We start from the raw sequence: 13698 nt of genomic DNA, 5'->3' as shown, positions 1-13698 counted from the left end.
GGTGGGTTTGTAAAAAATGTCGGTGTCAAGTTGGTCGTCATTAATGGAGATGGAGAGTTCCAGGAAGGGGAGGGAGGTGTCAGAGATGGTCCAGGTGAATTTAAGGTCAGGGTGGAATGTGTTGGTGAAGTTGATGAATTGCTCAACCTCCTCGCGGGAGCATGAGGTGGCGCCAATGCAGTCATCAATGTAGCGGAGGAAGAGGTGGGGAGTGGTGCCGGTGTAATTACGGAAGATCAACTGTTCTACGTAGCCAACAAAGAGACAGGCATTGCTGGGGCCCATACGTGTGCCCATGGCTACCCCTTTGGTCTGGAGGAAGTGGGAGGATTCAAAGCAGTTACAGGGAGAACTAGCCATTTGGATACAGAACTGGCTCAAAGGTAGAAAACAGAGTGTGGTGGTGGAGGGTTGTTTTTCAGACCGCAGGCCTGTGACCATTGGAGTGCCACAAGGATCGGTGAGGGCTCCACTACTTTTCATCATTTTATATAAATTATTTGGATGTGAGCATAAGAGGTATAGTTAATAAGTTTGCAGATGACACCCAAATTGGAGGTATGGTGGACAGCAAATAAGGTTACCTCTGATCCATTTGCTCAAGATCCCATTGTAATCAATGGGCTGAGGATGGCAGATGGAGTTTAATTTAGATAAACGTGAGGTGCTGCATTTTGGGTAAGCAAGGTTTTTTCTCTGGGGTTAGATTTAGGGTGAGAGGGATAAGGTATAAAAGACCTTTTCACGCAGAGGGTGGTGCATGTGTGAAATGGCTGCCAGATAAATGGGGTTTTGGTGCTTTGAGCAGCATGAGAGGTTGATGGTGGGAGATATTGATAAAAATTGATTCATTGACTTTAATTGCCTACGTGAGGTTACTAAACTTCCTATGATATTGCTGACAGATATTCAGATGCAGACTCCAGGAACTGATCTCTCTGGGTGCCTGCTCTCAGTTGTTCTTATCCACCTCTGTTGCTTTCTGTGCTATATCAATTATCTTGGAATTGTTTTGTTTGCCATGTTTTAAATTCCTGAAAATGTATTCAGTACAGTTTCCCCTTTAAATAAGGACAGATTATTCTTAACCAGTACTGGACTTACAGCATATTTGACTAACTCCATGGTGAGCACAGAGGAAACCGGCATTAGGGAAGTGCTAATTCCACACTACAGGTACAGTAATTGGCTGGGAATAGGAAATTTCCATTGGAACCGACATGGGCAGATTGTGAATCATGACCACCCACCCCCAAACCAAAGAAACTAAGCACCTGAATTTTTAGCTGTGATCAATTTGAATAAAACATTCTATCGCAGATTGAATGGGGGCAGCATGGTGGCTCAGTGATTAGCACTGTGGCCTCACAGCGCCAGGGGCCAGAAATCGATTTCTGCCTCGGGCGACTGTGTGGAGTTTGCACATTCTCCCCGTGTCTGCGTGGGTTTCCTCTAGGTGCTCCGGTTTCCTCCCATAGTCCAAAGATGTGCAGGTTAGGTGAATTGGCCATGCTAAATTGTCCAAAGTGTTCAGGGATGTGTAGGTTAAGTGCATTAGTCAGGGGTAAATGTAGAGTAATGGGGAATGGGTTTGGGTGGGATACTCTTTGGAGGGTCGGTGTGGACTTGGGCTAAAGGGCCTGTTTCCACACTGCAGGGATTCTATTAGAACATTCTATCAGATATAGAATCAGCAGTTTCATAGCTACTCACTATCTCCGAACATTTTGTCAAGCTTTCTAATGAAAACCTCTATCGTTCATGTTCTTTGTAGTTACAGTACTCCAATAATAATCAATAAATTTGATGTAAATGTGTAATTTTAACTTGATAACTTTAACAGACTCATCTCCAAAATAAAGACTATACCATTCCCAGAAAATACCAGTGCAGCACAGCATCTTCTTCTGTTCATTTCGGCACTAATCCCCAAGGCGGTTGCATCGTTGTTGACTTCCTTTACAGTGGAGCTCGCTGGCTCAGACAAGGTATACTTATAAAATATGCTGTTTTATGCTATTCCTAAAACTGTAACTAAAGTTGATCAAGATCGTTTCTCTGCTGGCTGTACGTCTTAATCAAAGTGATCGATTTAATTTAAATGTTGGTTTCAATATATTTCTTCCTCCTTCCAGACTGAGTATCTTTTGCCCCAGTAAAATTACTGATTGTTCTTTAATGCTATTTACCGACCTGTTCCTTCCAACTATTTCTTTTCTGTGCTATGGTCTACCCTTTCATTCGACTATCTCCATTTCTCCTCCATTCTGTAGCTTTGTCTGAATGGCCTGTTTGAAGGTGTCATCTTGCAACTCCTCAGGTAATTTTTAGTATATCAGTGTTTAAGTATTCCAAGTAATGGTTTTTACACTAACATGAATAAATAAAGAAAGTCATAATTTAGTCTCTAAGCTAGGCTACAAAAATATCAATTTATATATTTGCTTCCATTTAATTTATCTCCTTTCCTGTATGAGTGGAATTAAGCATTGCTGACTTGATGATTTATATATGGATGTTTCCTGGAAAAAAATTATCTAACTCATTGCTACAACTGAAACTTGTGTGATTGTAAATGAAACTCTCCAAATCTGTCACAGGAATGTTATCAAACAAAATTAGACAGCCACTTGAGATATTGGATTTGGCGAAGGTGATCAAAGTCTTGGTCAGAGGTAGATTTTAAAAAGGGAGACTGGAGAGGTTTAGGAGATGAATTCCAGAGCTTTAGAACTGTCTGCATGGTTGCCAGTGGTGGAGTAACTAAAATCTGGAATATACAAAAGGCCAGATTTGAAGGAGCAGAAATATCTCTCAATAATTTAACAGGGTTCCTGCATCTTTAGTAGAATAAAATTCCATTATCATGAAGCTATCATTAACTGTTCTAAAAGTGTATTTGGTGCGTTGATGCCCTTTAGAAAAGAGAATCTGTTGTCCTTACCGGGGTCAGCCAACATGTGATTTATAGTGGTTCATTCTTAATTGCCCTCTGAAATTGTCTAGAAAGACATTCACTTTTGAACAATTATGGATGGGCAGTAAAGCCCGGTGACTCCAACATCCTATTAAAAAAAAATTTAGTCGACATTTTAAGTCGGTCTCTTGCATAAGATTAGAGTAAATTGGTCTCAAATATATACTTACACATGGTCTCCTCCAGTAGATGTTTTCTCCTGCTTTGCTTTACCTTGTTGTACTGTTCAGTGTTTCTGAAGAAAGTACATCCAGAACCTTGCACTAAGTCTGCCACTGCCACAACCATAAATATGCACTGACACCAAGAAGCACACCTTGTTTAACATGAGAAAGCAAGAAAGGAGCAAATGGGAAATCTCGTGCTTAATGCTCAGCCAATTATTGATGTTCTGGCAGTGTCTCAAACAGCTACCTAGCACTAGGCTGTTTCTGGTTGACAGCTTCATGGCCGATGGAGACTTCTGGAAGAACAGTCAATGCAGCAAATGAGCAGTGGCAACAGGTAGGATTAAGGAGAAAGAGAACAAAGCTGTACTGAATTCCAGTTACACAAAGCAAGTGATTGTGGAGAGTTGGGAAACACGGATGTTGGTCTTCCAAACCTGTCCAATGTTTATTCACAAAATCAATCTCATGTATTCATAAATTTCCTTAACTTTCAATGACTTGGGCAAATCTTTTTGGATATTTCCCAGCCTGGAAGAGTCACTTGCAAAATTCCATGATTTTCTAATTTGTTTAACAACCTGCAGGAACTCTGAATTAAATGTAATCAAGCCATGAATAATGGCATTATTCATTTGGTGTAATCAATAATAACTTCCTTTGAGTTAGTGTTTGGTACCAAAAGGTGTCATTAAAGTATCAGCTGAACTGGAAATTTTATCAAATTTTTCAACAGCATCTTCAAAAGCCCTGAAAGTACTTAATCCATATTCACCCCTCCATTGTGAGCAATATAATGCACCTGTCATCCACGGGAAAGGCAGGAAGCCATCCATCTCCTCTTCATCAAATTTGGAGATTAAATGGGCAAACTTAAATATTTCCGTAGAATCCATATTGCGTGGAAACAGGCCATTAGGTCCAATAAGTCCTCACTGACCCTCCGAAGAACATCCCATCCAGACCCATCCACCTACCCTGTCCCTGTAACCCTGTATTTCCCGTGGCTAACTCACCTAACCTACATATCCCTGAGCTGAAAATGTGTTGCTGGAGAAGCGCAGCAGGTCAGGCAGCATCCAGGGAACAGGAGAATCGACGTTTTGGGCATAAGCCCTTCTTCAGGAATCCCTCCCACTCCACCAAGGATATGCAGGTCTTTGGACTCCTCCATCGCCAGACCACAACAACACCTTGACCTCTCTCCACCTATCACATTTCTGACGCCCCTCCCCCAAGTCCCTCCTCCCTACCTTTTATCTTAGCCTGCTGGACAAACTTTTTCTTCTTATACATATCCCTGAACACTGTGGACCATATAACATGGCCAGTCCACCTAACTTGCACATCATTGGACTGTGGGAGGAAACTGGAGACCCCAGCGGAAACTCATGCAGGCACAGGGAAAGTGAGCACGTTCCAAACAGACAGTTGCCTGAGGGTGGAATAGTACCAGGGATTCAGGTTCAATGAGGCAGTAGTGTTAACCACTGCGCTGTCATTCTGGCCATTTCAGCCATAGTCATAGAGATGTGCATCACGGAAACAGACCCTTCAGTCCAACTCGACCATGCTGACCAGATCTCCTAACCCAATCTAGTCCCATTTGCCAGCACTTGGCCCATATCCCTCAAACCCTTCCTATTCATATACCCATCCAGATGTCTTTTAAATGTTGTAATTGCACGAGCCTCCACCACTTCCTCTGGCAGCTCATTCCATACACGTACCACCCTCTGCGTGACAAAGTTGCCCCTTCTTTAAATATGCTGAAAATGTATTGCTGGAAAAGCGCAGCAGGTCAGGCAGCATCCAGGGAACAGGAGAATCGACGTTTTGGGAAGAAGGGCTTATGCCCGAAACGTCGATTCTCCTGTTCCCTGGATGCTGCCTGACCTGCTGCGCTTTTCCAGCAACACATTTTCAGCTCTGATCTCCAGCATCTGCAGACCTCACTTTCTCCTCCTTCTTTAAATATGATCTATGTGTGGTTCCCCCACCAGAGCTCCCATTACTGGGGTTTTCTTTTCAGCTGGGGGTGATTCAGTTGGAACTTGTTTTCCCTTTCCTTGAATTCTCCTCTTGCCCCTCTCCTCTCATTTGTCTGTTCCTGGAATTCATTTCTCCTCCCCTTCATTTTCAGTTGGAATCCAAATTCTTAGCTCTGCGGCTCCAGCTTTAGTTTTCTTGCATTCCTCAGTTTCCAGATCCTAAATATTTTGCCATCCTGGTTTGTTTTCTGGCTTTCAATAGAACCCAACCTTTAAGTATTGAGCTACCCCTTTTAATTTGTCCAAGGATAGCTTTTAATGTTTTAAGAAGATTGTCATCTTGCTGTATAAGAGTGTTAACATCTAATGTGGACATTTTAGTACTCGATGTTTACAGATCTAAGAAAAGGTTTTTTTGCAGCCTTTGAAGGAACAGTTGACTTTTCCCTCATTCCAATTATTTTATGATCAGTCAAATTAAAAATTTGCAGCAATCAATTTCTGTGGTCTTCACTGATATGCCCATCAGCAAGGGGAAGACCTGAAAAGGAACCGGAGAAAGCAATGCCGATGATCTCAAGGTCTGAGACCATTTCCAGAAACATCTGACAAATGTATGAACCAATGACCAGTGACATAGAATTTCATCAGTGGAAAGTCGTACTCGTTAGCGAGTGATGGCCGAGAGTGATGAGTACAGAGTTTGAATAGTGCTTTAAAAAAAATACATTTTGTTGAAGCCTTTTGTCTTGATAGGACAATTTGCAGAGAGAGGAGAATATTGATTGATTGGCAGGTAGACAATCATGAGTGCAAGATGCAAAGCTCCAACAAAATGTGACCTTTTTTTCTCTTGCAACGCTATGGTACTCTTCCTGTAAGAATTAGTACTCTGGTGTCAAATTATTTGGTTTGCCTTCTCTACTCCCTTAGTTACAGAATAAGTATTAGGTCTTGCCACAAGATGGAGAAAGTGAGGTCTGCAGATGCTGGAGATCAAAGTTGAAACTTTATTGCTGGAACAGCACAGCAGGTCAGGCAGCATCCAGGGAACAGGAGATTCGACGTTTCGGGCACAGGCCCTTCTTCAGGCCACAAGATGGCCTCAGTCAAATACTAAAGCAGACCAGACCAGCTAAATTAATTCTACAGCATTGCAATTTAACCAATAGGTGGCATGCATTTAAGTACAAAATTAAAAATCTCACCACACCAGTTTATAGTCCAACAGGTTTATTTGGAAGCACTAGCTTTCAGAGCACTGCTCCTTCATCAGGTGGTTGTGAAGTATAAGATTGTAGGACACAGAATTTATAGCAACAGTTTACAGCGTGATGTAACTGAAATTATACATTGAAAAATACCTTGATTGTTCGTTGTCTATCAACTGTTAGAATGACTGTTAGTTTCACTTCTTTCATATGTAAATCACAAAACTTTTTTTTAAAAGTTACATTCTCACCTGAGAATGTGAGAAGTGAAATTAACATGGTCATTCTAACAGCTGAGACACTTAACAAAAAAATCCAGGTCTTTTTCAATATATAATTTCAGTTACATCACACTGTAAACTTTTGCTATAAATTCTGTCTTACAATTGTGTACTCCACAACCACCTGATGAAGGAGCAGCGCTCCGAAAGCTAGTGCTTCCAATTAAACCTGTTGGAATATAACCTGGTATTGTGATTTTTAACATCGTAGGACACAATTTATTGCAAAAGTTTACAGTCTGATGTAACTGAAATTATATACTGAGAAAAACCTGGATTGTTTTAAGTCTCTCATCTTTTAGAGCAGGCATGTTAGTTTCAGTTCTTTCATATGTAAATTTCAGAACTTAAAGGTGCATTCTCAAAATGAACTTTAACAATAGCTGCCATGTTGGCCCAGATAATGCATTAAAGGCGTGAGGTACCCTGTGTCAGGGGTTTGCAGAATCTTGCATGGATTCATGCAGTTTTTGCACAAAATAAAATATAATTTTTGCAAGTACAAATTCACCCCACAAACTTATATGTGTGCATCAGACGAATGAAACTCTGGGAATTCTTTCAAGATTCCAGCAGTGAGCCCACCGAGAAACTGGAACAGTCACCAGAGATCCATAGAGGGGCAACCAAAGGAAGAGTCAACTTGGACCCCACCAGAGGGCACTGCCCTGAGCTTGACATGTATGCAAACCGTCAGGAAATATATAATTGCCAGATTCATCAGCCACACCCAAGGTAGAGCAAAACATCACCCGATCACAACACAACGCCATCCATACTCTCAAAACCAATCGCAACATTGTCATCAGAATAGCAGATAAAGAAGGAGTCATTGACATTCTGAATAGAACAGATTACTGCAATGATTTGGAGATGCCATTGTTGGACTAGGGATGTACGAAGTTAAAAATCACACAACACCAGGTTATAGTCCAACAGGTTTAATTGGAAGCACTAGCTTTTGGAGCAACGCTCCTTCATCAGGTGATTGTGGAGGCACGGCGCTCCAAAAGCTAGTGCTTCCAATTAAACCTGTTGGACTATAACCTGGTGTTGTGTGATTTTGAACAGATTACTGCAAGGAAGTGTACTGACAACTGAACAACCAGGAACACTACAGGCAATCCGACCAAAGAGAGCCCATTGATCAGGACTTTGGATCCAGTCCTTCAGAGTTCCCAACCCGCCCTCATCCCATGTACTTCTCACGTAGGTGACTTCTACTGCCTTCTGAAGAAACACAAAGCCAACACACCAGGACTTCCCATCGTATCAGGCAATGCGACCATGTGTGAGAACCTCTCTGGCTATGTCGAAGGCATCCTGAAACCCATTGTACAGGGGTCCCTCAGTTTCTGTCACGACACTACAGATTTCTTACAGAAACTCAGCACCTACGGACCAGTTGAACTGGGAATGTGCCTCGTCGCAATGGAAGTTTCAGCACTCTACACCAGCATCCCCCACAATGACTGCATCGCAGCAACAGCCTCAGTAATCAACACCAACAACTGCCAATCTCAGAGCACCATCCTACAACTCATCCGCTTTATCCTCCACCATAACGTTTTCATCTTTGACAACCAGTTATTCATCTAGACACACACAACAGCCATGGGGACCAAGTTTGCATCCCAATATGCCAACACCTTCTTGCACAGATTCAAACTTCTCTACACAGGACCTCCAACCAACACTATGCACCTAATATATTGATGACATTTTCATCCTCTGGACGCATGGAAAGGAGTCACTGAAACAACTATACAGTGATATCAATGAGTTTCATCCCACCATGGGCTACTCTCTCATATCTGTCTCACTCTTGGATGGGCACCTCAGCATCTCACTCTACTGCAAACCCACGGATAACCTCACAATGCTACACTTCTCTAGCATACACCCGAAACATATTAAAACAGTCATCGCCTATGGACAAGCCCTACGCATATACAGGATCTGCTCAGATGAGGGGGAACATATGGGCATTTGGAAGTACTCAATGATGCCCAACTTATCGACCACCAGTTCTGACATGCCACAGCGAGGAACTGTAATGATTTCCTTATGAGACAGACACAAGCTGCAACCAACAGGGTAATACTTCCCAGGAGCTGAAAAACTGCCATGTTCTTCGCAGTCTGCAACACATCCTCAATGAGGATGAGCACCTCGCAAAGACCTTCCCCACGCCTCCACTTCTCGCCTTTAAACAGCCACCAACCTCAAACAGATCATTGTTCGCAGCAAACTGCCTGGCTTTCAGGACAACACCATACAACCTTGTCATGGTAGATGCTGCAAAACATGTCAGTGTCAACACTGATACCACCATTACCATGCGGACACTACCCACCATGTATGTGGCAGGTACTCATGTGACCCAGCCAACATTGTCTATCTCATACTCTGCAGGCAAGGATGAGACCCTTGGTGGCATGGTGTATTGGTGAGACCCTTGCAGAGGCTACGGCAACGGATGAATGGTCACGGCACAACAATCATCAGACAGGAGCATGGCCTCTCCAGTCAGAATACATCAGCGGTCTGAGACTTTCGACCTCAGACCTTCAGGTGACCATCTTCCAAGGCGAACTTCGGGACAGGCAACAATACGAAGTGGCCAAGCAGAGGCTGATAGCCAACTTCAGTACCCATGGGGGTGGCCTCAACCAGGACCTTCAGTTCATGTCACACTACAGGTGACCCCACTGCACTACGTGCACACAGACAGACGTGCGCTGACATGGTGTACCCTCTCAAAGACTTATACCCCTTTTACACACTTTCTCACACACTTGTCTCACAGACACTCATTCTGTCCCCCGCCCACTGTGTACGCACACCCACATGCATGCACGCATACACACAAGTTTGTGAGGTGAATTTGTACTTGCAGAATTACATTTTATTTTGCTCAAAAACTGCATGAATTCATGTAAGATTCTGTGAATCCTTTTTTAGATTAGAATCAGTCTGAACATTAGGGTATAGTCAGCCTCACACAGGGTACCTCACGCCTTCAATGCATTATCTGGGCCAACATGGCACCTGTTGTTAAAGTTCACTTGAGAATGTACTTTAAGTTCTGAGATTTACATATGAAAGAACTGAAACTAAACGCCCGCTCTAAAAGATTAGAGACTTAAACAATCCAGGTCCTTTTCAGTATATAGTTTCAGTTATATCAGACTGTAAACTTTTGCAATAAATTCTGTGTCCTACACACTCATACTCCACAACCACCTGATGAGGGAGCAGTGCTCTGAAAACTAGTGCTTCCAAATAAACCTGTTGGACTACTATAACCTGGTTTGTGATTTTTGAACTTTGTACAGTCCAGTCCAACACCGCCACCTCCAAATTATGCATTTACGTAGATCTCTGGTCCACATTCCACTCTCATATGATCTCACTGGCCCATAACACAGATTCAAATTGTGACAACTTTTCAGCCAGAAGCCACTACAGTTGCACATCATCCTCACTTAGGACCGTATCAAAGTCCCTTCATTGCCGCAGGGTCAGAACTTCTTTCCTAATAACACTGTGGGTACTCCTCCTCATCCTGTCAAGGGCAATTAGAATGTGGAAACAAACATTGGCCTAACAAACAATCACCACATCCCTTGAATGATTTTATTTCAAAAACCTGCTATAGCCTTGTTAAAAAGGAAAACTGTATCTTCGTGGTAAAGCAGCAGTGATCACAATTTGCTGAGAGTTGTCATGTCATCTAACTGACCAATCTGTGTTTGTCCTTGTGCTTTGACTAAAGCTGCACATCGCCAGTGGTGTATACTGTAAGTCTGTTCTGAAGGGGGAACTTTGGTTTACTTGACATGGAAGCTATCCTCAGGTCATTTTCAGCCACAGCCCAGAGCAAACTATCCCACCTGTGATTCCCAGAATGAACATTTCTAATTAACTTTAGGAAAGGCCTCCGCTCCTGATGATGTAAAGAAAAATTTGAGATTCTGCTACTCAAGGCCAAAGTAACTTCCCTTGTCCCTTTATTTATCCCTCTTCTGGGCCAGCTCCTCTTTCAGGCATGCTACTCTTAATGAGGCTAGTGCTGGACAAAGAACACATCTGCCAAGGCTTCTGAAAAATGTCAGTATATTCCAGTTTGTTTCCACAAAGTCCTCACTTGGGCCAAGGGTGTTACTCAGTACCTGCCAAAATGGAAGTAAGAGCTATGGCCACACATTAAGTGTCAGGTCATTCTAATATTTTAATCCACCCAGACCTTTTTTTTTTAAGCATTGGGTGGGATTGAGTGGTGGCTTAAATGGGGTCTTAAGTTCTTGCAGGAAGTAATGAATGGGATCATGGTTGACTTGAGTCTCAATCCAACAGTGTCCCCATCCTAAACTTCCAAAGATGAGGACATGTCAGGAAATTAATACTTAGTCATCAAGATTTACAGCACAGAAAAGGCCCTTTGCCCCATTGAGTCAGCATTGGTCAAACACAAGCACTTTATTTTTCTAATCCCATTTTCCAATACTTGGCTTATAGTCTTTTATGTCTTAGCATTGCAAATGCACATCTAAATGCTTCTTAAATGTTATAAGGGTTTCTGCCTCTACTACATTTACCAGACAGTGACTTACGAATTCCCACCACCACCTGGGTAAGTCTGTAATGACTGACTGACTGACTAGCTTTTAAGCAAAAGATTCACTTAACCAGACATGTCATCACATCCACTCCTCCCATACTAGCCCTGCCTATCCAGTGCCTCCCTTTGCCTACCCTCGCTCCCTCAATTATTGTCCCTATTTGCTGTTCCATCATTCCTATACCATCTTCTCCCATTTCTCCCCTGAGATTACCTTTTCATCTCATCTCAATGGCCCTGAGAGACCCCTCCCAGGCCCACAAACAACAATTTTTTTCATTGACAGCTTGAAAATCATCTGATTTAACTTCAGCAGAATCAATTGCACCCAAAATAAACACAAGGCAACACTGACAAAATGAGGCACGTTTAAGCTTTGCTCTTTTAATGCGTTGACTTCGGGCAGGGAGTGGTTGCAGGGATATCTTACTGGATCAGTCGTGCTTTTGCATTCTTCCCATGTCTTCCCTCCTATGCCACTTGAAGTGGGCTTGGAGTAAACCTTCAGGGAATTGTTAGGACAATTTTACCCATTGCACCTGTAGACAGAGATTTTTGAAAGCAAAAGACAACTCAGATTTGTGGGACTTGTCCTATAGGATGACAGTTGGTCAATTAAAACATTACTGATGCATTCCGTACACAAATGTTGCAAGTATAAAAATTGTTTGGTCCAACTGATAAAAGGGGGCAGGCAATAAGATTCAAGACCCTCTGACATATGTGCCACACTCAACCACCTGATTAATCAAGTACAGACAGGCAAAAACAGTGTACTATTATAGATGAGTATTTGGTATGTTACCAGGAATTGAACCAGTCCAATCTGAAACACAAAACATTTTTTTCAGTTAATGCTGTTAAGCTTGTAGTCAGTTTTCTGTCAGACTAAACGGGGTTTGAACTGTCAAATACTTTGGACATCTGAACCAAGCAGGACTTGGTGTGCTGCATTTGATTCCACAAAGATAACTGCATTTTTTTAATGCACATGAGTATTAAAGCTTTCTTTCCAGTCTAATCTAACTCTAATCTTTTTTAGATTAGACTCCCTATGATGTGGAAACAGGCCCTTCGGTCCAACAAGTCCACACCGACCCTCCAAAGAGTAACCCACCCAGACACATTTCCCTACATTTACCCCTGACTGATGCACCGAACAGCATGGCCAGTTCAACTAACCTGCACATCTTTTGGACTGTGGAAGGAAACCGGAGCACCGGAAGAAACCCACGCAGACACGGGGAGAATGTGCAAACTCCACACAGACAGTCGCCCAAGGCTAGAATCAAGCCTGGGTCCCAAGTGCTGTGAGGCAGCAATGCTAACCACTGAGCCACTGTGCTGCTCTGCACATTTTATTGCACAATTCCAGAACTGCAAGTTCAGTATAGGTATTAGGAATGTATAGGACTGTTTTACAATTAATATGTTTGAACTGATTTGCAAAACCCTACCCTGAAATACTTGATCAAAATACACAAACTCTGAAATGTAATAGCAGGGCATCTCCCATCTCTTCTGTGTCATGGCTAGCATTTAAATCTCCCTCCCCACCATCAGTACCCAGCAGATCAGCAGAGTGTTCTAACTGCTGATTATGGAACTGTGCTGTACATTGATTGCTATGTTGAATTATATGATAATGATGACTGAACTTTAAAACAAAAATCACAAGTTCTCTGGGCTGAGTGCTTGTGAAAGCATTCCTTTTCTTAAGGATTCTCTCAGGTGGTAGTTTCAGTAGTGACTGAATCATCTGGGTGGGAGCACTCTTTGTCCTTTAGAATGTTGCTATGTCAGATTTTGACTTAATTGATGGAATGTAATGCAATCACTCAACGTCCAGTTTGGTGTACCCTAATTTGCTTGGTGTTCGTGGAGGTTTGATAGTTTTAGTTCTTACAGTAGAACAAGGCAGAAATTGGTAACTTTAGCCCCTAAATTCTTTTGGAATGTGTTTGGATATTTAGTCGAAAAAGTGCAATTACTAAGGGTGGAGACTGAGCAGGATAATGAATTTAGACTAAGTAGGATATGAATAATTATGAGAAGGAAACTGCAGTTGGAGGATAGGATATTACAGTTTATGGGCAATAAGCAGAACATGCAATCATACAGGAAGCTGGGATTAGACTAGGTTGATCATATTGGAAAAGCCACCAAGTGGATGGGAGTTGATGGTCAGATTTAACTTACAATAATTCCATACCTATGATGATAAGCTATATGCTTTGCATTATAAACAAGCTGCTTTTTTTACTTGAAACATGCACCACAGCATGGAAATATGAGTTGTACAAGGGGCAATGTTTGAATTTACGATGGTATAGGCCAACATAACACAAGAATTTAATGGTCTTTATTCAGACCAAACTACATTATTGATTAGGAACTGTGCAAGTTGAGGGATATAATTTTGTTTCAAAAAATGCCTCGATCAAGCA

The 13698-nt window shown here is 42.2% G+C and overlaps 1 protein-coding gene across 7 annotated transcripts in view; it reads left to right on the top strand.

The window, feature by feature from the left end:
* The window catches only part of LOC122564829 (beta-amyrin 11-oxidase-like), a 119983-nt gene that overhangs the window by 71046 nt on the left and 35239 nt on the right, over window positions 1-13698 (top strand). For 6 of the 7 annotated variants that reach the window (XM_043720149.1, XM_043720144.1, XM_043720137.1 and 3 more), the window contains one exon: window positions 1844-1988. In XM_043720149.1, coding sequence (XP_043576084.1) covers window positions 1844-1988 — 145 coding nt within the window. Of the gene's footprint in view, window positions 1-1843; window positions 1989-2273; window positions 2321-13698 lie in introns of all 7 variants that reach the window. The other variant, XR_006316022.1, reaches the window with a different exon arrangement.

The sequence above is a fragment of the Chiloscyllium plagiosum genome, chromosome 2 (genome assembly GCF_004010195.1).
Source record: "Chiloscyllium plagiosum isolate BGI_BamShark_2017 chromosome 2, ASM401019v2, whole genome shotgun sequence".
NCBI lineage: Eukaryota > Metazoa > Chordata > Chondrichthyes > Orectolobiformes > Hemiscylliidae > Chiloscyllium > Chiloscyllium plagiosum.
Note: the sequence above shows the minus strand (reverse complement) of the source record. Positions and strands in the feature narration are given on the sequence as shown.